The 24,036-nt window shown below is 37.4% G+C and overlaps 1 protein-coding gene across 1 annotated transcript; it reads left to right on the plus strand.

Moving 5' to 3' along the window:
- Window positions 1-3,505: 3,505 nt before the first annotated feature.
- Window positions 3,506-16,216, plus strand: LOC121873289. Its single transcript, XM_042376751.1, has 3 exons — window positions 3,506-4,703; window positions 8,490-8,665; window positions 8,927-16,216. Exons 1-3 carry the CDS (start codon window positions 3,623-3,625, stop codon window positions 9,044-9,046), a joined length of 1,377 nt encoding a protein of 458 aa, XP_042232685.1. The 5' UTR covers window positions 3,506-3,622; the 3' UTR covers window positions 9,047-16,216.
- Window positions 16,217-24,036: the final 7,820 nt, after the last annotated feature.

The raw sequence follows: 24,036 nt of genomic DNA on the forward strand, positions 1-24,036 counted from the left end.
GGCATGCACCGGTTCCTCAATGTACCTGAACCCGCTCCTTTACAAGGTTGTTTCGTAGTAGATGTTCCATCATGGCATCTCTTATAATGCTCTCAAATATTTTACATACTATGATGGTTAGGCTCATCGGTCTATAGTTATTCGTGGATTGACGATCGCCCTTCTTGAAGATAGGACGATACTAATTACTCTTCAGAACCGAGTAAACCAAATACTTACTTTTATCCTCTTCACCACTGATCGGCTCGTTAGCCGCTTGGGTGATCGGTCACGTCTCTGATTACTTTTCCTTTTCTTTTATCCTCTTCACCAAAAGATCGGCTCGTTAGCCGCTTGGGCGATCGGCCACGTCTCTGTTAAGCACTGTTGGCAAGCACTGGGCATGCACCGGCTCCTGAATGTACCTGAACCCGCTCCAGTGTTGGTCAAGTCTTGTCTTGAAAGAGCTCACACTCGGTGCCGTCACCACACTCTCTGGTAGATTGTTCCAAGAGTTTACAACCCTCGCTCTGAAAAGGTTTGCCCTCACAGTTTTCTGGACTTGCGGCTTCTTCAATCTTGAGCTGTGACCCCTTGTGGGGTGAGCGTCCGCCAGCTCCAAGTAAGGACACTCGACTGAGTAGTGCCCCCTGAGATGCTTATACACCTCACCTAGGTCCCCCCTTGCCCGTCTGTAGTATAAGCTAGGCAAGTTCAGGTAGATTGTAATTGATTACCTTTTAAATCCGACCTTTTTGTGCCATAATTTGCTTGTTTCGCATGTTGTGTGCATCACAGACTTACATTTTTATATATATTCTGATTAGTAGTCTCATGTTATCAAAACAGCAGTGAGCTGCTGAATACTTCATACAATTTTTAAATCATGAAGTAAATGGTATAGGTGAAGGCCACAGTAACAGCTGATAGATAGTTTTTATGAGCTGTAGTTCTTTGGTTTCGAGGAAATTCGAGCTCACAAGATAATTATTTGGTTGAACAATGATGAAATATATTCATTTTTTGTGAGTAATCAGTGGCCTATAATTATTTATGTTGGAAAACAATACATCCTGCTTCGACTATTTGTTTAAGATATAATAGGATTACCAAAGCTATAATAAGTTCAATAACTTGCTGTCATAATAGAATACTTGTATGTGCTCCTGTTGGTAATAAGGGGATCCTTTAAACGATAAAAACTGCACAGGAAAATGGGTTTCCAACTTATGATTGCTCTGTAAATGGAAAAAATAAAGTCATTAGGTTCATAAACAAAGTGAAAAGTAATCAAATTCCAGGACAGAGTTAACCGACTACTCGAATCGAAATGCCCATACCTAATTACTTTTGTCATTTCCTCATTATCTTCACATTCTTGCTCACTTAGATTAGGGGAAAATCCAGCAGTTGCTGTCACTATTGATGATTCTATAGACGGTCCTTCAGTACGTTCAGCTCTGCTCTTGTACATTGAGCTGTTGATTCTTATCAGTTACTTTAAAATATTTACTGCAGCATTTTTTCTCACCGGCAAGATGACTCCTAATTTGTAACACAGCTTCCATGGTTTCTACGTAGAGCCTGTTTCTTACTTTTGTATTAATATTTGTTACTTGCGAAAAGAATTCTTTCGACAAAGGCATTACTTAATGGCAATGCATGAGCATTCTAAACCATTTGCGCAAGTTCAGAAAAACATTTGACTTCTGCAATATTTTCCTATTTCTGCAGTGACCCAAAACTTAACTGAATTACGTGGTACTCATCACCAGTAAACTCTTGTTTCCAGTTTACCAAGAGAAGTTTGTCATACAAGTTATTACGGGAAATCAAGAACCAAGCGGACTGTGAAGAGCTGCAGAAGGATCTCTGTGAGCTCCAAGAATGGTCGAAGAAATGGCTGTTGAGATTCAATGTCACGAAGTGTAAGAGGATGCACCTGGGGCGTACCAACGGTAAGGAGGCATATCATATGTCCCAACGGGACGAAGAAACTGATCTGAGACTGAATGTGAGAAGGACCTAGGTGTGTATGTTGGCAATGAGCTGAAGTTCTCGGGCCATTGCGAGAAGAAGGTAAATCAGGTAAATAAATTATTAGATCTTACACCAACAGACGGGCAAGGGGTGACCTAATTGAGGTGTATAAACATCTCAAGGGGCACTGCTCAGTCGAGTGTCCTTACTTGGAGCTGGCGGACGCTCGCCCCACAAGAGGTCAAAGCTCAAGATTGAAGAAGCTGTAAGTTCAGAAAACTGTGAGGGCAAACTTTTTCGGCGTGAGAGCTGTGAACTCTTGGAACAATCTACCAGAAAGTGTTGTAACGGCACCGACTGTGAGCTCTTTCAAGACCAGACTTGGCCAACACTGGAGTAAGTTCAAATACTTTCAGGAGCTGGTGCATGCCCAGTACTTGTCAACAGTGCGTAACAGAGACGTTGTGGGGTACAGGTTATTTGTATCACACTCAGGATGGGATGGAGAAAAAACTCACAATGTGCTCTCTGTATACATGTTGTATTGGATGTACCATGCAGCTTGGTGCTGGGAAGGCAGCATGGTTACAAGCGTTGAGTAGAGAGAGCTGGTTGGTGAGGGTGCTCAGAGGAGGACCAGCTTGTGGGTCGCCATGCTCGCCGGCGGGAGCGAGGGCCGCCAGGCAGGAGAGGAGGAGGAGGAGGTGTTGCTTGCTGGTGGCTGTAGGTAGAAAGAGTGGTCACCTCGAGGTGTGGGTCGCCATGGTCGCCGGCTGGAGCGAGGGCCGTCAGGCAGGAGTGAAGGAGGAGGTGTTACTTGAAGACTGGCTGTAGATAGAAAGAGGTAGGGTCACCACGAGGTGAGATCTTATATAGCGGAGGTAGGCGTGGCTTAATAGTTGACCTCCGTCATGTAAGGCAGCGCTGGTTGACCTAGACCACGAGGCATACACTGGGGAATTCGCGGGGTCGGCTACTCAGCGACAAACAGCGTTTGTAGGGGAGGAATCCACTCCAACGTGACCGATCGCCCAAGCGGCTAACGAGCCGATCAGTGGTGAAGAGGATAAAAGTATAAAAGTAATAATGCGTTTGCAGCAAAGGTATGTTCCTACTTGCTTTCGTAGAATCATCAGTGATGTGAGCAAATGTTGCTGCAATACTAGTAAAGGACATACGCATCTGACTCAGACACTCCTTTGGCTGAAAATATTTTAGATTTTCAACAATGTCAGTGTCTTAACTTAGCCTCTTATCTAACTGATTTTTTTCCTCAAGAAGGAAATCATAGCATTTCTGTTTAATATTTGCTTTTGCTTGTTCAGATAAATTTAATTACTTTGCTAATCTGACAAACGACGTTTCGATGAAAGTATATAGTTTGAAGTTATATTATATTACAAAATACAGCGGGTATTGTAAAAACACACAAAAAAGGGTCAAAATGTGGTTGGCCTCAAGGAAAAATAATCGAAGGCCAATCTCACCTCGAAAAGGCCAAATTGGCTTTTTAAGGCCAAACCTGGCAACCCTGCCTGTGATAGGAACAAGATGGCTGGAAGCAGAAACATCAGATGAGATAGGGCTTAATTACCTTGCTGTAATTGCGTCCAATGGCTGTGTCTTGCGGTAAGCTGACGCCCAGAGGCTGTCTCGAAGAAAGATGATGAAGAAGGTGAGTTTGTCTCAGCTATTAAGCCGGTCGCCGCGCCATGGCAGCAGCTCGGGGAGGAGGGCGAGTAGTACTAATGGTGAAGTATTGGTTGGGTCCCCCGCCCCCTCCAATACCACCACAACATCATCAGCCTCATCTCCAACACACGACCCCTCCTCCAATACTCAAGACAAGACCGCAAAAAAGAAAACTAAAAGTGGCATTCTTCAAACGTTGAAAAAGAAAATCAGTGGTAAGCTGGACACTTTTCAAAACTCAAACTCTTCTAACACCCCTAAAAAGAGTAAAAGTTTTGAGGGGTTGTCAAATAGTTTTGGAGACTCCTTCTCACAGTCAATTAGTGAAGAGTCTTCAAGTGATGGGTTAAATGCCAGCGGGGGACAGTCGCACAAAGGAAAACATAACAAACGTGCAATCCGTCCCATGCACACACCAATAACACGACAAAACTCTTCCTCCCATGTGTTGACGGATTCAGAAAGTGAGATGTTAACAAAAACGAGCCATGGAGAATGTGTTAGAGTACCAGGAAATAAAGTCATTGAGCCAGTCACAAGCCCACAAACTCAAATTGCTGCAGTGTCGTTGTATAGTAAAACTAACTACATATCAGAAAACAATTCCGCGAAAACGGAGACATTGTTGCCGAGAGTGAGTGTCAAGCAAGACAAAAGTGCTGTCTTGCCACAAGTGCTGGTGGAAAATGTAAGTGGTAAAGTGGGGGCCTTTGCCTCAACAACTGACCCCAGACAAATACCCAACAGTCTAGAACATAGTGCCATATCAGAGACATCTTCACCACAGCCCAGTAGAATGTACGGTGAACTGTGGGAGCTACAGGACATTAATTATGATGCCAGTAAAAGAAGTTTAGCAGAGGAACTGTTCAGGTTAGCAAAGTATGGGTGGTACTGGGGGCCAATCACCAGAGCAGAGGCAGAGGAGAAATTAGTAGATCAACCTGACGGAGCATTCCTCGTGCGTGACTCCTCAGACGACAAGTACCTGTTGAGTCTCAGCTTCCGATCCTTCAACAAGACCCTCCACACACGGATTGAGCACAGTAATGGTTGGTGATTCCAGCAGTTTACCTCCTGTATTGTTTATTCAGATAACCTTGATTTACTTATTTCCATTTAGGTCTTGTGAAATTGGGATCATATGATACTAATCTTAAAGGTGAATGTGAATAATGAGAATAGTTGTTATTGTAAAAGGGCCTGTGCTTATTAATAGAATTTTTATTTTGAAAATTTCCTGAATGTTCTTGTTACTTTCTGTATTTAAAAACAATTGGCACACGTAAAGGATATGAATCCTAAATGCCCAAGAATTCTAATTTAAACCTATTACTGTAGTAGGGAGGGCTATGAATCAGAGGAAATACAGAATTAAAATATAATATAAATTTTCTTACCACTATACAGTATTTTATATAAAACTCAACTCAGTAAAAAATTAAGAAAAAAATATCTGATGGAAAATATTAACACTGAACGTTTGTGACGATGTATCTAAAGTAAACTTTGGAAGCAGTGCCTTCACCAATTGTAAAGTCTATAACATGCAATTTAAAATGTCTTTTGGCATTTGAAATTTGATCATTTATCACATCAGCTGGTACAGTATGGTCCTGTACTGTATTTTGAAATTTTATTTTTATTATTATTATTTATATTTTTTGGGGGGAGGGGTGTAATTTTCTGACATTGAGCTTAATATGCACATCTTAACACAACAGTCCTTGTCTAAAAATGCAACTTTTCCACACCGATACAGTACAGTACATTGAAATTCACCCAATGTATGTACTTTTACTTTTATCCTCTTTGCCACTGATCGTCTCATTAGCCCCTTGGGCAGTCAGTCACGTTTCTGTTATGCACTGTTGGCAGGTGCTGGGTAAGCACTGACTCCTCAATATATCGGAACCTGCTCCAGTGTTGGTCAAGTCTGGCCTTGATTAAGCTCACACTCGGTGCCGTCACAACACTCTCTGGCAGATTGTTCCAAGAGTTCAAAATTCTCACTCCAAAAAAGTTTGCCCTCACAGTTTTCTGGACTTGTGGCTTCTTCAACATTGAGCTGTGACCACTTGTGGGGCTCGTCTGCCAGCTCCAAGTATGTAATTGTACATTCAACCGAGTAATGTCCCCTGAGATGTTTATACATTTCGATTAGGTCGCCACTCGCCCATCTGTAGTATAAGCTAGGTAGTTGCAGGCGTTCTAATCTCTCTGGGTAACTGAGGTTCAGTAGAGCAGGCACCAGTCTGGTGGCCCTCCTTTGGACATTTTCAATCAATTGACAATCTCTAGCATACCTCAGGGACCAGACAGGATGTCAGTACTCCAGACAGGGAAGCACCTCACTTTTGAAGAGCAACGGACCATCCAGATATCTAAACGACCTTCTTATAAGACCTACTAGTTTTGTTGCCTGATTCACCTTCTCACAATGGCCCAACAACTTAACTTCATTGTCGTCATACACACCCAGGTCCTTTTCACACTCGGAGTCAATTACTGCAGTTTCTTCATCCTGTTGAGACATGTGATATGCCTCCTTACTGTTGGTGCAACCCAGGTGCATCCTTTTGCACTTCATGACATTGAATCTTAGCAGCCATTTCTTCAACCATTCTCGAAGCTCATAAAGATCTTTCTGTAGCTCTTCACAGTCTGATTGGTTCTTAATTTCCCTAAATAACTTGGCATTGTCCATAAACATATCATTTATGAAGCAAACAAACAACAACGGACTCAATACTCTGCCCTGTGGTACCCTGCTTGTCACAGGTACACATGACAATTTTGTGCCATTTTATCACCACACACTGTTTGCGGTCATGCAGAAAGTCTCTGATCCACGCTCGGACACTTCCCTGAATCCCGTACTTTTTATGTATACTGTACAGCACTCGGTATGTTATAATTCCAGATTTTTCATCATATTCTGAAACTTTGAGCTCAGTGTGCATGTTTTTATTATAATCATAAAATGATAAACTTTTAACACAATGTTTCTCTTCCCAATACAGTTCACATGTATCCCACACCCAGGAATTTAGATTTTTTTTTTCACTTCACCCAATTGCATAAAGTCAAAAGGAATGTTTGGCAAACCATATTTATTCATGAATATGTTTGGATTATTTTCATTTTGTTTGGAATCCCAGCCAATTAGAACTTTTAATACAAACTGCAGGTACTAATATTGTGTTTCCAGATGAATATGCTGTACATGTACTGTGGCAGACATATAAATTTTTCTTGTTATATGTTCTGTATATAGTTATTGTAATTATGAACCCTATGCAATACATGTATAACGCATATACAATACAGTACAGTGAATACCAACCAGTGAATACAGGTTTTTGGCAGCATGTCTTATCTTGGTACAGGTTTTTGGCAGCATGTGTCTTATTTACGAATAATGTATAGTGATAAATAGCAGGTACAGTAGTTCTTAGATAAATTGGTTATATAGATCAAGAGTAGATCCAGAAAATTAAAAGGTTACAAGAAGACTGAAAGACTAGCAAGCACTGAATGGGGGGAGGGTGAGAAAAATATTGGAAAATTTAGTCTTAAATGGTTCTGTAGAATACTGTACTGTGGGTTTTACCCTCTTAAATGCTATTACTGTACTGTTTTCATGCATTTTGGTACAGTGTATACAGTACCCAGTACAATATGTATACAGTATACTGTATTACAGTACAGTATAGCTTTTTGGGCTGAAAATTGTAATTTTGGTTTACTGTACAAGATAGTACAGTACAGTATTTGTATGGAAGAGGAATTGGTGATTTGCAACTACAGTGGTCCCTCGGTGAACGAACACAATTCGTTCCACACAGTCGTTCGTTAACCAAAAGTTTCGTTAACCGAATCCATTGTTTCAATGGGATATTGGGTAATTGGTTCCAGCTCACAGAAAAGTACATACAAAGTAAAAAAAAAAAAAATGCATTAAAGTACACTTACTTTGAGGTGTGTATGTAGAAGGTTCCTGGTTGATGATGATGATGGGAATTAGAAGTGGGGGTGGAGGAGAAGGGAGAAGAGAAGGAAGTGGGGATGGAGGAGAAATCAACTTTCAGGGACCCATGCTTGATGCAGGAATTTCACCAATAAAATTTTAAGTTCACTCGGTGTAATTCAAGATTAATTTATTTAAATCAATACTGCACTGTGCTATATATTATCAATATGTTAACTAAATTTCAGAATAACCAATAATTTTAATGTAAAAATGCAAAAATATTCAAGACACCAACAGTATCGATGTTCACTCCACTGTAAACAAAGCCAAACTGACGCCTGGTGGGTGAGTCAAGCGGCTGATGGGCGCACAAAAAACTAGTTCCCACTACTGCATATATTATCAATACAGGTGTATGTTAACTAAATTTTAAAATGACTAATAATTTTAATATAAAAAATGCAAAAATATTAAAGAGCACAACTTTCTTGATACTTACTCCACTGGAAACGAATGTAAACATAGAACAGATTACTGAATTGGCAGACTAGCCCATCAGCTCATCAGCTGATGCTCACAACAAAACGTGTTTGTCGTAAGGATTTCGTTAATCGAAGTTTTGTTCGTTAACCAAATTGAAGATCCTTATGGGTGGTAATTCGTAAACCGAAAGTTCGTTAATCGAACCGTTCGTTAACCGAGGGACCACTGTACTGTATTCTGTGTTGGTGTATATTGATACAATACATTCATTTATATCATTTCACATTAGATTTAAATTGTTTATGTATTTACTGTTTTTATACTGTACAGTGAAAAAATCTGGCATTAAAGAATAGTGTAAGGATGAAAAATAAAATTTCAGGTTGGTTCAGCTTTTACCCACATCCTGAGCATGAGGGCTACACAAGTTTAGTGGGACTCATAGATCACTGTATGAGTCATTCTGAGTCGGGCGTCTTTTGTTATTCCCGAGCTCGTGTACCAGGATCACCATCTTTTCCAGTGCGACTTACCAAACCTGTTTCCAGGTTCACTCAGGTTAGTAGATCTTGTGTGAATCACATCTCACAAATTGTGTACACATATCCAGATTATATACTGTATATATAAACAGATTTCCTCCTTTGTAGGAAACAGGTGTGTTCATGCAAAGTATTACCTATCGTACATATATCATTATCAGTATTCCGTAAGTGTATTTAGATCACCCAATACAATATGCCTTTTAATATCCTTTTTTGTTGCTGATAGTTAGTTCTATTATTGAGTGATGTTTACCAATGTTAATTAATCTTACAGGTGCGATCTCTACAATACCTATGCCGGTTTGTGATTAGACAATACACCCGTGTGGACCACATTCAAGCCTTGCCTCTTCCAACACGAATAAAAGGCTACCTAGAAGAGGGACATTACTGACCCAGATACTAGTATCTCACCAGAGTGGTTTCTTTTCAATGGCATTTGTGTTTTTCTTTCAGTAAAAATTCTTTTATGGATTTTATCATTTTAAATTAATTTTATTGCATGTTTATGCCAGGTATACAAACAAAAATATGGAATGATATGGTTTGACTTCATTAGTTTTTTTTTTTTTTGTATATGATAAATACATTGTGGCAGATTGAGTCACTATCCTGGTACTGTAGTGTACAGTATTTTAAATAAAAGAACACATTAAAATTTCAAAGTTCTTATGGTACTTTTCATTTGGTGACACATATGTTCTCTTGGCTATAGCAACTCTATAAAGCGAAGCTTACTGTACCACAATTGTTTAATTTTTATTTTTTAAAGGTTTTAACAATTCAGTAAAAGCAAAAATCTTCCTAAAAAGATACTGTATTGAACAGTGGTTCTGAACATACCTAATAAGAATGTTTCCCGTGTTCACTGAAGTACCACTCAGTGTATTCATTTATGGTTATCATATAAATACCCATATTATTCTCTTCTATTCATTATGGTAACTAATTTTTCACTCAGCATGTTCTTGGACTGAACATACAGATTTGACTATTATGAAGTGTAGCTTTAAACTGAGTCTGGTGATTCTAACACATTCCCAAGCTATTAATTTTGTTATTAAAAAGAGCCATATTTAATTTAAAAAAGAAAATTAATCTCATTATTAAGTTGTTTCATGATTGGATATGTTAAATGAATTTGAAATTAAAAAGTATTCGGTTAGGGTGTTTGGAATATTTACTGAATCAGCTGGGGATATGACTAGGATCAACTTTTTTCAGTATTTGTCATGCTGACTTGCCTAGATCTGACTATGAATGTGTATTAAATAATGTAATCGCTGCTAAATATTTCTTATAACCGGCTGCAGGTTGACAGTCTTAGACACATGCCTTCATCAGTGATATTACTGAGTTTTAAATTTTATTTCCCCATATAAATGATCAGCAGTGTGTTGTTGTATAGTACATTTCTGTCTAGTGGGTAGGAGCAGTGTAAACAGTTAGTAGGCAACTGACAGCTATGTTAAATAAACTGGTAAAGGCAAAGAACCACTGTAAGGTTGCCAAATAGCAGCTGAATGTGTCATAGTCATGAACACAAAATTAGACAGCCAGTGTGTGTGATTGGCGTCAAATGGCCACAGGCTGTGACGCCAGATATTTTACCCAATCAATCGGTCAGTGTGTGTGTGTGAAATATTTTGAAGATTCTCAGATATTGTTCAAGGTCTAAAATTACCCCAGTCACAATATTAATTTGTTTATGAAGGCAATCTATTTTTTTAATTACTGATTATTACATTAGTTTCATAACAAGTTGCAATATTGATCGCTAAATACATTTACCATTAACTACAGTACTGTAAATGTAAAAAAAAAATCAAATTAGTTTTTCCTACATTTTTTATTTGGAATTAACAGTGTGCCATACCTGTATAGGATATATAATTCATTAAATTCAGTTTTGATTTAAAATTTCATCATATCCATCACATTTTGGGGGACTGAAGACTGTCACTCAGAGAGTTTTATTTATTTTATATTAATAATGTATCATATTCTATGATAATATAAGCTGTTTTGTCATGAAAAATAAATTTATTGTTATATAACAAAAAGAAATGGGAGCTTTCATACAGAACCAAATAGAGAATATGTTTCATTGTTAAGTTTTCATAATTGTCAAAGGTGATATACTGTATATCTTGTTTCCCAGTGAGTGTGTGTGGTAGTGAGGAGCAACAGTTATAATAACTTGATAAGACATGTTGATTGGTCCATGAATACTTGACAAGACCTGCCCGGTTGCAGGATGAAGCACAGGTTTGGAAGTCAGTGCACTACGAACGTAGTATGTTGAACTTCTTCCTCATTCTTATGTATATTTAATATTGAAAAGTTATATAAAGAACACTGAAGGAGTCTGTCTTTGAGGGTATTCATATACTGTATACTCTTACAAAATGCATGTATTTTTTTTTATTAACTTACAATGTATGTGGGTTTTTTTCCACATTGCCTGTTGTAAAATTTATAATTTTAACAGGTCAGCTAAGTCAGCTTGCAACCTTATAGGCTAAAGATTAGTTAGTACAAGGCTCAGGGTGGTTGTGACTTCTCTGTGTACAATACAGCATATAACATAAGTTGTTTGGTCTGTATTGTAAGGTATGAACATGCATAATTATAAAAGAATCTGGAAAATTGTGCATGCACCACCTTGCTTTAAGTATGGGAAACAGCTCTTTTTATATTGGTACTGTACAGTAGTCGTTCTCTTAACTTAAGGTGGTACTGTATTACACTGGTCTATGTAATAGGAACTGCCAGAATCAACCCAGACCTTTTTATATTGTGATTCTTTTATCTTTAGCTGTTTAAAAATCAAAAAGTACAGTATATCCCAGATGTTGAACTAATAGTTGTTATACTTTATTGTTAATGCATGGTGATTGAAGAGGCTTTAGTACTATTTTTTAAATTAAGGTAACAAACAGATGATTTCTATTTACACAGTTTATATATATATATATATATATATATATATATATATATATATATATATATATATATATATATATATATATATATATATATATATATATATATATATATATATATATATATATATATATATATATATATATATATATATATACACATTTTTTTTCCCACACATTTGGATTATTCAACAAGTTACTTACAAAATTGCCCAACTAGAACACCCTCTGGCAAAACATATCTTGTCCAAGGGGTTATCATTATTCAAATGGCAGGTGCACAGTCCCTTTGCATTGTGAAATTGCTGCAGAGGAACAACTTCCCCACGAATCTCAAACTTTATAGCTATAAATATTATGATCTTCGTCACCCCCAAACCAACTTGGAATTTCACAGTTTATGTATTGAATCAAGAATTTAAGTATGAAATCCCATTTTATGGCCGATGGGAAGAAACAAGGTCTAGTTTCCTGATGAGCAGTAAAATACATACTGTACTTCTGAAGTATGAAATTTATTTGGCTGTTGTGTTGAAGACGAGTGTGAACCAGTTTCAGGGTTAGTTCCAGTATACTTTATGGCTTGCTACAATCACTGATTCAGTATTGAAGCTTGGTTCGTAAGTAGCTACTTGGCAGCAGTTTACATGTGTTCTTTGCTTCTAGAAGATAGTTTTCTGGAAAGGCAGGCTCTGTTAGGGGAGGTTCTAGTAAGGGCAACTCATAGGTCAGCCAAAAATGTGATTATATATTACTGTACAACCCTTGATGTAATTACTGTACAAAAAAAAATCTTCTAAATTATGAGTATATAGTTAAAATATACTTATGATTACCATGGATGGAAAGAAGATAGGTAATGGAGCTGTAGGGAAAAGAAAGATTCAAAAAGATTTAAAAATGAAAAGATGAAGAGAGTAATCAGAGATTTGGAGGAAGGGCATGTACAAGTGCTTTTTTGTTGCACTTCAATGTTATTACCATAGAACTACTATATAGAGACTTATTTAAAAGGTCTGCAGGAGGGTAAAGTTAAGAGAGGATGATGATTAATATACAGTACAGTATTGTAGTGAGTTGAACAAGGAGGTTGCATGGATGGATGTGGAATGGGGATTTTCCTTTGTAATACAGTAATTAGGAAACACCAGAAGAATTATTGTATGTGTAGCATTTTTTGACAAAAGGAAAACTTTCTTACTGGGTATTATAAATAATAAGGAAAGTTTGTCAAGATTTAATATCTAATTGTGATGGAGGATACTGTAGTTACCAGGACATTGCTTTCATCTAAACTATAAACAGTAAGGGACTGGATTAAAAAATGGGAAAAAAAGACGAGTGCAATATGCATATTTTCAATGCGTATAATGGTGCAGTGGTAAGAGAGCCTGTCAGTAAAAGTGGTGAAGTCCTTAAAATGTACATTAAGTAGTATAGAAAAAAGGACAGATTTGAAGTCCATGAGATACTGCTTGGTAAAGAAAATTAGTTGATACTACCATGATTAGGCAAATAATTTTTATGTAATGGTGGAAGAATTTGGAATGATTTGAGAAAAAGGTTGAATATGAATGCCAAAAATAAATGAGGTAACCATCTTATGAGCAACATGGACTGATGAAGAAAATAAATACTGTAGTGTGACTATCAGCAAGGATGATAAATGGTAAAATGTCAGTACAGTACAGTATTGCAGAGTTGAAAGGTAAACAAATTGATAGAACTGTAAGATGGATAATGAAAAGGAAGATATCAGTGGTGAGATTTGTTTAAGGACTCTTTGTTGGAAAGAAACTGGGATGCAGTTTTCAATAAGTGAATGAGGGTGAAGGGAATGGACAGAGCAAAGGACTACTGATGTGGTGTGGACATGAGAGAATGTGTATGGCAACGAGTAAGTAGTGGAAGAATATCAGTTTTAAAGTGAATGAGGAGATAAATTCCTTGTGATGGGTACCTTGCAAAAATTAGTAAAGATAAAAGTACTGTACATGAAGGAGAGAAAGCTGGATCATGAGAGTGTTGAGTAGATATTCATAGGTGAGTATGAACATGATATTTTGGGAGTTAGGAAAAAATAATTTTACTCCCCAACCCTAAATGGCCATGAAACAACATAAAAGGTGCTGCCATATTGTATGGTATATGTATTGTAGACAAATTTCCTTCACAATTTTTTGGCTATATTTTCATAGTTAAAGAGCTGAAGTTAGGTTTACAGGGCATTCTAGAATGTAGGTGAGATACTGTAGTGATCTTTGTTTATGTCTGAAAGGCATCGAAATTTATAATCCTTTTAGGTATGAACCCAGTGTTGTTCCTTGACCATGTTTTGTATGAAGATGTATATGTACAGTACAGTTGCAGCTGGACGGGGAGGAGTGTATAGGGGATAAAGGTCCTTAGCCCAAATGGATGCTCCCTAGACAGGGGCTTTAATTTGTGAGACTAGTGTTCACCATTTAGCTGATGCCTTCCTGAAATAATCAGTGATGTTTACGTTGACAAAAAAATTTCAAAACTGCTTTTGAGAATATGGTGAAATTGACAACTTTGCCATGTATTAGAATTGTGACTAAAAGAGCAAGTTAACTATTACTAAAATCAGTTTTTCAATCATCCAAATTGACCACAATTACAGCTTTAATAAAACTTTTCATTTATTTTTTTCCTTTTTAACCCCCAAGCATGGGCTACAGTTGGCATAACCCCTCTCCCTCCACACGGGTATATTTGGAAAATTTTTAAAAACAATTATAATTCTACAAACTTGTCATGCATGATGCAAAAAGTAAAGAATTACATGTTCTTACCACAGGTTAGCATCACAGGGGCTTGGAAGAGTCAAGAATGCATGTAAAGTTGCATGTGTGTGTGTGTGTGAGGTTGACAGTAGGCAGTATGAGACAGGACACTTGCTATATTACGTTTTTATTATTATTGTATTTGCAATTGTTATTATTGCCCCCATTAATTGATCACAAATCTGTCGAAAGAAGAGACCCCTACAACACTTGTGATTGGGGGAAGTCTTGCATATGTGAGCAAGTGAAAGATAAATGCCTACTTGGCAACATAATATAGCAAGGACCTTGTAACATTTCAAACAGTATTGTACCACAAAATTAGAAAATATCATATGACATGAACCAAAGGCTAGGGATTAATGTTTAGTGATGAAGTATGACATTACCACTGCAAAGCAAGTTGAGGCATATAAAGGGTTTGTGTGTTCTAAGAAGCAATTATATGTGATTTTTTATATGGATCTCTGAATTACTAATATTGTATTGTATTGTTTTAGGTTTTCAGTATTGTAAAACCCATTGTCCCTCAAAATTTGTAGCTGATTGAAAATACTACTCAGGAGTTTTGCTCTTTGGAATTTAAAAGTGGATGTTCAACTTGAGTTTTGGGTATTTGCTGCTGTTCCAAATGCTTGTCCATGTTTTCTAATGTGATGCCAGCTTAAGCCAGGCACTTAATATCTAACTTTAGTTATCAAGCTTTATAAACAAATGGAAATTTCAGATTTGATGTGTATAGAGGTGTCCTCTGATGTGATGGTCTGTACCTGGAAGTTGATATATATTTTCTTCTTCTGTGTTAAATTCTTATGAATGTTAAGATTACTAAGCCAGTAAGATATGTGTTCAGTATTAAGTAAAAGTGAATTAAGTATATGGAAGACAATCTGGATGAATGAAAAGTGTTTGTCATGTATATAATCAGATTTATTAAACCTGTGATCCATATATTTGTGACGCGAGATTAGCAAAGCTATGCATGTCATATTCATCATTAAGGTTAATTTTTATCTTGTATTGTAAAATGCACCTTATTGATAAAGACTCACTGTATTGTGATCTCAGTCTCATATTTTACTATGAAAGTTATATGATTCTGTATAGAGAGAATATAATTATATACTGTAGTTGTAGATATTTTGGAAGCTCCATCATATACCAGTAATCGTAGAAGTCATATAGAACAGCATAAATCAGAGATTGCTCAATTTAGCTTGCTTAAACTAGATCAATGCCATACACAGTCTTTAGGTATGTTTGTTTAATTTAATTTTTTTTTTATTATTATTTGTTTTGTAATTATTGTCTTTGGAGCTGACCAGGCTTGGCTGGAAGGAAGTGAAAAGTCACTCTTAAATATATCAATGCTTTTGTTTTATGATAAGGCTTTGGCATTGCCTAAAGTTAAACTCTCATCATTTATGCTGGATGAATATGATAATGCTCTAATGTCGATTAGGTCATAGTACTTGGCCTGTGTGTTCCAGCCATTTTAAGTAGGAGACCAGGGCATGTACCAAGTAATTTCTGTGTTTGATCAAATACAGTATAGCTAACCAGGTTGCAGCTCTTGGGTTACTTTAAGCCTTTCATGGCATCTTCAAAATCTTGATAGTGTAGATATTGCTGTGAACAACTTGGTTTGAATGCTCATGCTTGTTATCACTTGAAATGAGCCTTGTATTGGCATTTAATGTAGAGCCTTGAAGGTGTACAGTTGAAGGCTTTCCTCTATGTTGTAAACTTGAATGATTTAGACACCATTTAGAAAATGGGAAACTGTGCATTTTATAATAAATCCTATATTCATCCTGCCCTTAACTTTTCATAATTTTATATACAGTATATTGAATGTACACTATCCCATTATCTTTAAAAGTATATTTTGTATATTTGCTAAACAAGTCACATGATATTTGTAAAAAAATTTTGCTTACCAAGACAAAAATAGTAACCTGCAGATAACATATGAATACATGTACAGTGGTCCCTAGGTTAACAAACACAATTTGTTCTAGAAGGTCGTTCCTTAAACAAAAATTTCGTTAACCGAAACCATTGTTTCAATGGGATTTTGGGTAATTGGTTCCAGCTCACTGAAAATTACATACAAAGTAAAAATAAATGCAGCAAAGTACTCTTACTTTGAGGTGTGTATGTAGAAGGCTCCTGGTTGATGATGATGATGATGATGATGATGGGAATTAGAAGTGGGGGTGGAGGAGAAGGGAGAAGAGAAGGAAGTGGGGGTGGAAGAGAAATCACTCCATGCTTCATGCCGTCATTTCACCTAAAAAATTTTAAGTTCACTAGGTGTAATTCAAGATTATTTTCTTTAAATCAACACTGCACTGCACAATATATTGTCAATATGTAAAATAAATTTCAAAATGACCAATAATTGTACTGTAAAAATGGTTTATGTTCAAGAGAGCCACAAGCAAGATGTTACCTCCACTGACCAGAGATACAAACTGACGCTTTGGTGGGTAAGTTAAGTGGCTGATTGGCGCACCAAAAACTAGTTTCCTGTACTCCAATTATGTTAAATAAGTGTTAAAATGACTAAAAATTTTAATATAAATCTTGGAAAATTATTGAATAGTACAACCTTCTTGATATTTACTCAAATGGGAATGAAATAAGCCCTAGAACTGATTACTGTATTGGTGGACTAATATTCCAGCTGGTGAGCAAGCGAAAACATGTTGACATGATTTCGTAAGAATTTTGTTAACCGAAAAGAAGATTCTTATGTTAGGTAATTCGTTAACCGAGGGATCACTGTACGTAACTCTATACATTACATATTTTTGGACAAAAGTTATACAGTTGAGTAGGAGCATACATGTGATCTAGGATAGTTTCATTAGCACTTGATTTCTGTCTGACGTGTGCAAGGTAATTGGCTAGTTTTAGGTCCTGACCCTGTGGTGAACATTGATACAATAATTAATATTGATTTAATATCATTTGAACAAATTCATATCAGATTATTAAATATATGTCAATCTTATGTGTTTATAGCAATCTATTCCCCCATCATAAGTGGAACTTATCATTATGGCTGGAATGACTTATTTCTGAGGATGGAAATAGCCAAAATTACCAAAGTTTGCGTAGTACAGTACAGTATAACAAAACTAGGATAATTCTTAATCATGAATGCAAACTCCTTTATTGGCACAAGTATCTGAAAGTTGACTCCCATATAAAATAACTTCTATATCTGAAGTCCACCCATCTTTAGACAAATATGACAACCATTTCTCATTGATGTACATATCACTGAATATAGTCTGTTTACTTGAAGCTTGCAACTGAGGCCTATGGTCTGTTTGTAAAAAGGCAGCTGATTGGTTGGCAGAAATTAATCTATTGTGTTTACATTATGATATTGTAAGGGATAATCTTTCTCTGTTGACCGCAGATAATTTCCACACTTGGGGAAGCAAATATTAACATTCAAAATGCACTGGCAATAAAAATATCAGAGAGAACATGATGAACAAATTGTGTAAATGCCTCGCTGTGTGATGTCCGTAGTGTGGTGGAGGATGTCACTAAAATTTTGTGCTCTTTCTCATAAAGATATTTTCTGTATGTTGCCAGAGCATTTCACATGCTAATTTTTGCTTCCCCAAGTGCAGTAATCATTAGAAATAACACAAGGATAATTATCTCTTAAGATAACATAATATAAATTAGATATATTAAATACAGTACCAAAGTACTGTAGTGATTCTTGGGGTGTCTGTCTACCAGCCGATCAGATGCCTTGCTACAGACTGACCCTAGGCCTGTGTTGCAAGCTTCAAGTGAACAGACTCTAGAGGGGTTGCACGTGTTATAGATCTGTTTATGGTTTGTTATGGATGGCAGATTAAAATGCCTATAACAGTCTGATATCTTTTTACCTAATGCAAATAAAAAATATTTCATCTTCACCATTCTCTTGGGTGTACAAACATACGAAGGACCACCATTCATCTCACAAGTACATGGTATTGACTCTCTTAACTTTCCTGTTCTTTCATGATTTGCCAGTGACTCCCCTTGCAAAGCAAGCATGAAGTGACAAGAGTACTTTGATAACTAAAAAACAACCAAAGCCTATTTTTAGGAGGTAAAAGTGGAAGTACTCTAATTGAGTTGGATAACTATATCAGCAGAAGAAAGCTGCCGACTCCTTAAAAATTGTCAAAAGCATTCTAAAGCCACACTCCACATTGAGACACCAACCATGAACACAGCTAATGTCTATACTCTTGTAACGTACTTACAAAAAAAAAATAATCACTACCACCACACCAAGAACACATCAGTGCATGGAGTGACCAAACTTACAAACCCATACTTGACTCTTGGTAAACACTCTAAATTTGAAACTGGATTCTTGAGTTATGTACTTTGGATTTTTGGGTGTCAACTACCTATACCTATTCACATAATTTTAATTTTATTTACTTTATGCAAAGATAAGGTACATTAATATCTTTCAAATATGCAATGCTCATCTTTTAGAGTACAGTACATGTTTTCTTATGGGATTAATAATTTAATTTTCTGCATTTTTGCTTAAAATTTTACTTTTCTGGAAAGTATCATGTTAACCAAGGAATACTGTACTTATAGACACTTATTAGTTACAGTAGTACTGTAATATCAGCACTTAAATACTTCCTTATAACTTTGCACAACTTAACTAAATACAGTAATTACCGGGTACTACCCCCTTCCCTAGTAGCCAGAGCAAATGAAGGCCTGGCACTCGGACAGATACTTCTCCCGTGGCTGTGGATGTGGCTATTAGGGAAGGGGGTAATGATTACAGCTTCTAACAGTACATATACTGTACTGTATAAATTGTAGATAAGGACTAAACTACAGTTTAAAATTTCATATAACATATCTTTGTTGTTTTACATACCTCAGTGAAAAGTTGGATAATGCTTACTCATGTGCAGTACTTTGGATGGTCCTTGGATATGTCATCCCCACTGGAGAAGAATACTTGTACTGTACATGTGAATGTTGCGAAGTTGTAAAGTAGGAAACTTGTGTGCTGGCAGGTTTTCAGATTATATTATCTAACTTCTCATGAAAGGCTTTGTTTAGAATCAAGGGAAACTGCTTTGTCACTGATGATCTATCCACTGAAGCGACCCTGCTGGTTAAGAAAGTGGTAATGGCCAAAATAATGAAGACAGAAATAACACCAGTAAATGCTAAATAGACTAGTATGACCCCCTCCCTCACCCCAACTTCTCAAATATCAAGGAACATAATTTTTTTTTCCATTAGCCATTAATACAAACCATATATTTAATAGCACTAATTCTAAAGTCAACATAACTCTCTCTATGTCACATCTTTGAAAACACAAAAAAATTCTTAGCTGGTTACGAATGGGTTCCGTTCCTGAGGACGTTCTTAAGTTGGAAAGCGTATGTTTTTACAGAACAATATTTAAAATCCCACTATATCATAGCCTAAGTCCTTATATACATCTAAAATCACTTAATTTAATACAAAAGAAATATAATGACAAAATACAGTTAATGAAAGTAAAAAAATAAGTCATCAGGTAAATAAAATACAAGTACAGTACGGGTACTGTAAATTTCCAGTTTGTATCAGCAGGCATTAGTAAGTTGGGGACCCCCTGTATAATTATATAAATTAAAAAAGTTAACTGCATACTACATCACCCTCAAATTTCATATTCTACTACAATTACCACATTTGAGCAAATGATTGGGTCTTGAAAAGAAAAAATCCTACCCGGTAAGTTTTGACCATATTTAATTTAATTTCTCACATTGCTGCTCATTTCGTGAGCGCCTAATAGTTAAAATACACAGTACCCAAAATCAAACATATGTTTATTTCAAGAATATTTTTCATGCATATAGTCTTGGTAATTCCCTTACAAATTTCAGTTGTTACTAAACTTGAAATTGTTTAGTACAGAAAGTCCTCTTTAGATACCCATGATTCGGATAACGTCCTGCCGATTCAGTATAATGTCGTCACGGACTACTTTGTACGGTTCATCACCCTCTCATCTTGGCACGCCATGCTCTCACTCTCGGAACATCACAGCGTCGCCAGTCTTTGTTAGGCTTCCACAGCGTTCGTATGTGTTTAAGTTTTTTGCTCTTAATACTGTATTCTAACCATTCGAAATGGCTTCCAAGCGCCCATCAAGTGCTACTGATGCTAGTGTTGTGAAGAAGCAACGTAAGACCATTAGCCTTGCTACGAAAATGGAGGTTTTAAATCGTTTTGAGAAAGGCAATCGTGCGGTGGACATTGCTGCTGTGCTAGGTCTAACCCCCCACAACAGCGCGTACTATCTGGACCAGCACGGACAAGATTAAGGCTAGTGCTGGAAGTGGCACTTCTCTGAGTGCAACAAGGACCAAGTTGTGCTCAAAGTTCCGTGATTGAAAAGATGCTGGCTAAGTGGATGGAGGACCAGAATCAACGCAATGCCCCTGTAAGCCTTATGGTTATCCAGCATAAAGCAAAATCCTTGTTTGACGACTTAAAGGCAGTAGAGGGTGAAAGATCAAAGGATGAGACCTTTACGGCCAGCCGAGGATGGTTTCAATGTTTTAAGCATCGTTATAACTTCCATAATATTAGGATGACTGGTGAAGCTGCTAGTTCAGATATGATTGCTACCGAGATATTCCTGCCGGAGTTCAAAATCATTATCGAGGAAGGAGGCTACTCAGCGAAGCAAGTCTTCAATGTGGATGAGACTGATCTCTTTTGGAAGAGGATGCCCAAAAGAATCTATATCTCCAAGGAAGAAAAAAAAGCACCAGGTTTTAAAGCGGCAAAAGACCGCTTGACACTGCTGGCGACTTCAAGCTGAAGCCTATGTTAATTTCTATCGTTGCCAACCCACGTGATCTGAAAGGTTACTCTAAGGATCACCTTCCTGTCATCTACAAGGCAAATAAGAAGGCATGGATATCCAGCGCCATATTTAGCCAGTGGTTAAATGTGTACGCCATCCCTGCACCGAAGGATTATTGTGCCAAGGAGAACCTGGACTTCAAAAATTCTTGTAATTGACAATGCTCCAGTGCATCCTCCTAGTTTCGACGATTTACATGACAATGTTTGAGTTGTATTCCTGTCTCCCAGCACGACAGCACTGATGCAGCCTATGGACCAAGGTGTTATCGCCACATTCAAGGCGTATTATGTACAGTGTACCATGGCCCAGCTGCTCAAGGCTACTGACGGAGAAAATAAACCTACGATCCGAGAATAATGGCACGGCTTCAACATTCTTCATGCAATCGACAACATGGGCAAGGCATGGGAAGAAGTTTCAGAAAGTTGCGTGAATGGTGTGTGGCATAAATTATGGCCCGAGCGTGTGAACAGTTTTACAGGATTCACGGACTTAGTCCCATCTGCGAATAGGGATATCCTCAGCTTGGCTAGACAGGCAGGCTTTCATAAGTTGGAGTCCGAGGATATTGAGCAAGTCCTGGCATCCCATACAGAAAAGCTTACTAATGAAGATCTGCAACTGCTAACAGAACACAGTGCCGCTCAAGACGATGACGACGAAGAAGAACCACAACGAACGCTAACTAACAAGAGGATGGCAGAAGCATTCAACATGATCCAGCAAGCAATGCAAATCTTCATTGATGACAACCCAAACAGAAAACGTAGCTCAAAGATTGTACACAACATGGAAGAAACTCTTAGTTGCTATAATGAGATCTACAAGGAGAAAATGCAGAGCAGCACTAAGCAGTCAACGCCGGATTCTTTTTTTGTCGCCGGTAGGCAGAAGCAGCATCTTCACAACAGCCTGCAAGCAAGGAGGAGCAAACAGCAGCGGAGGAACACCAGTCAGAGCAGGAGGTGGAGCCACCCTCCTCCTCCGCTCCACTACCCACCACACACTCACTCCACCACATCCATCCATCAGTGAGTACAATACAAAATGATTCAGTACTAAAATAAGAAAAATAAGCTGTTCTATGATATATACAAACAAAATATTAAGTTTTCTTTCCCATGTAATGTTCACTCATTTGGTTTTGTTTTATTCTTAGTTTTAATTGCATCAGCTAGTTTTTCAGGGAGAGTAAATGCTTCTGTTTTTGTTGCTAGAAGGCTTCTCTGCTCTTCCTTGATTTTTGAGCTAGTTCCTCACTTTGTTTTCTTTGATTCTAAATGTTTCTTTAACAAAAATTTCCTCTTATTTTCTTCCTGCTTTAACATGCTTCTATACCTACTGCTGGAGAGTTTTAAGTTCCTACACATAATAGGGTCCCCCTGGGGAACACACACACATGCCCTACAGCCCTGACCTCCTGGGAACACACATGCCCTACAGCCTTGACCTCCTTCGGGACACACACAATGCCCTACAGCCCTGACCTCTTGGGGGACACACATGCCTTACAGCCCTGACCTCCTGGGGTACACACATGCCTTACAACCCTGACCTCCTGGGGGGCACAGACATGCCCTACAGCCCTGACCTCCTGGAGACACAAACATGCCCTACTGAATTGCCTATACAACTGTGAAATATGACATGGGTTATAAAATAAATTGTGATCAGAAAGTAAAATGAGTATAGAAACTTAGTTATATTGAAAAATACTTGGCCCCTCCCCTGCCAGTGGTGGTGGAGGAGGGTGGATCAAATGGATTGATAGGGTGGAGGGGCATATTAAAATGTTTCTAATAGTGGCATTGTATTTGTCATTGACCTTTGGTCAATGAAATACTACAGAATCGAAGAATAGAATGCAAACCAAACAATATTCAGCTAATGAGAAATACTGTAGAGTATATGATGTAATGCATGAACATGTACTGTAGTGTGTGGCCACTATACTCAGTATACCGGCTCATCGTCCTAGTGCGGCAAACCCATCGACCCTGGAGGTTCAATTAATTATTGTTATTTATTGTCAAACATTTCTCTCATGGTCATACCACGCCCTCCCCCAATATATATACAGTGGTCCCTCGGTTAACAAACAATTCGTTCCAGAAGGTCGTTCGTTAACCGAAACCATTGTTTCAATGGGATTTTGGGAAATTGGTTCCAGCTCACCGAAAATTACAAACTAAAAATAAATGCAGTAAAGTACACTTACTTTGAGGTGTGTATGTAGAAGGCCCCTGGTTGATGATGATGATGATGATGATTAGAATGGGGGTGGAGATGGGAGAAGAGAAGTCACCCCATGCTTATGTAGCCATTTCACCCATAAAATTTTAGTTCACTTTATGTAATTCAAGATTATTTTCTTTAAATCAACACTGCACTGCATTATATATTGTCAATATGTAAAATAAACTTCAGAATGACCAATAATTGTACTGTAAAAATGTAAATATAGTTGATGTTCAAGAGTCTCAAGCAAGATGCTTCCTCCACTGAGCAGGGACACAAACTGACGCCATTCTGGGCGAGTCAAGTGGCTGTTTGGCACGCTAAGAACTAGTTCCCTGTACTTCAATTATGTTAAATAATTGTTAAAATGACTAAAGATTTGGAAAATTATTGAAGAGTACAACTTTCTTGATATTTCCTCAAATGGTAACGAATTTAAGCCCTAAAACTGATTACT

The sequence above is a fragment of the Homarus americanus genome, unplaced genomic scaffold (genome assembly GCF_018991925.1).
Source record: "Homarus americanus isolate GMGI-L3 unplaced genomic scaffold, GMGI_Hamer_2.0 scaffold32929, whole genome shotgun sequence".
Taxonomy (NCBI): domain Eukaryota; kingdom Metazoa; phylum Arthropoda; class Malacostraca; order Decapoda; family Nephropidae; genus Homarus; species Homarus americanus.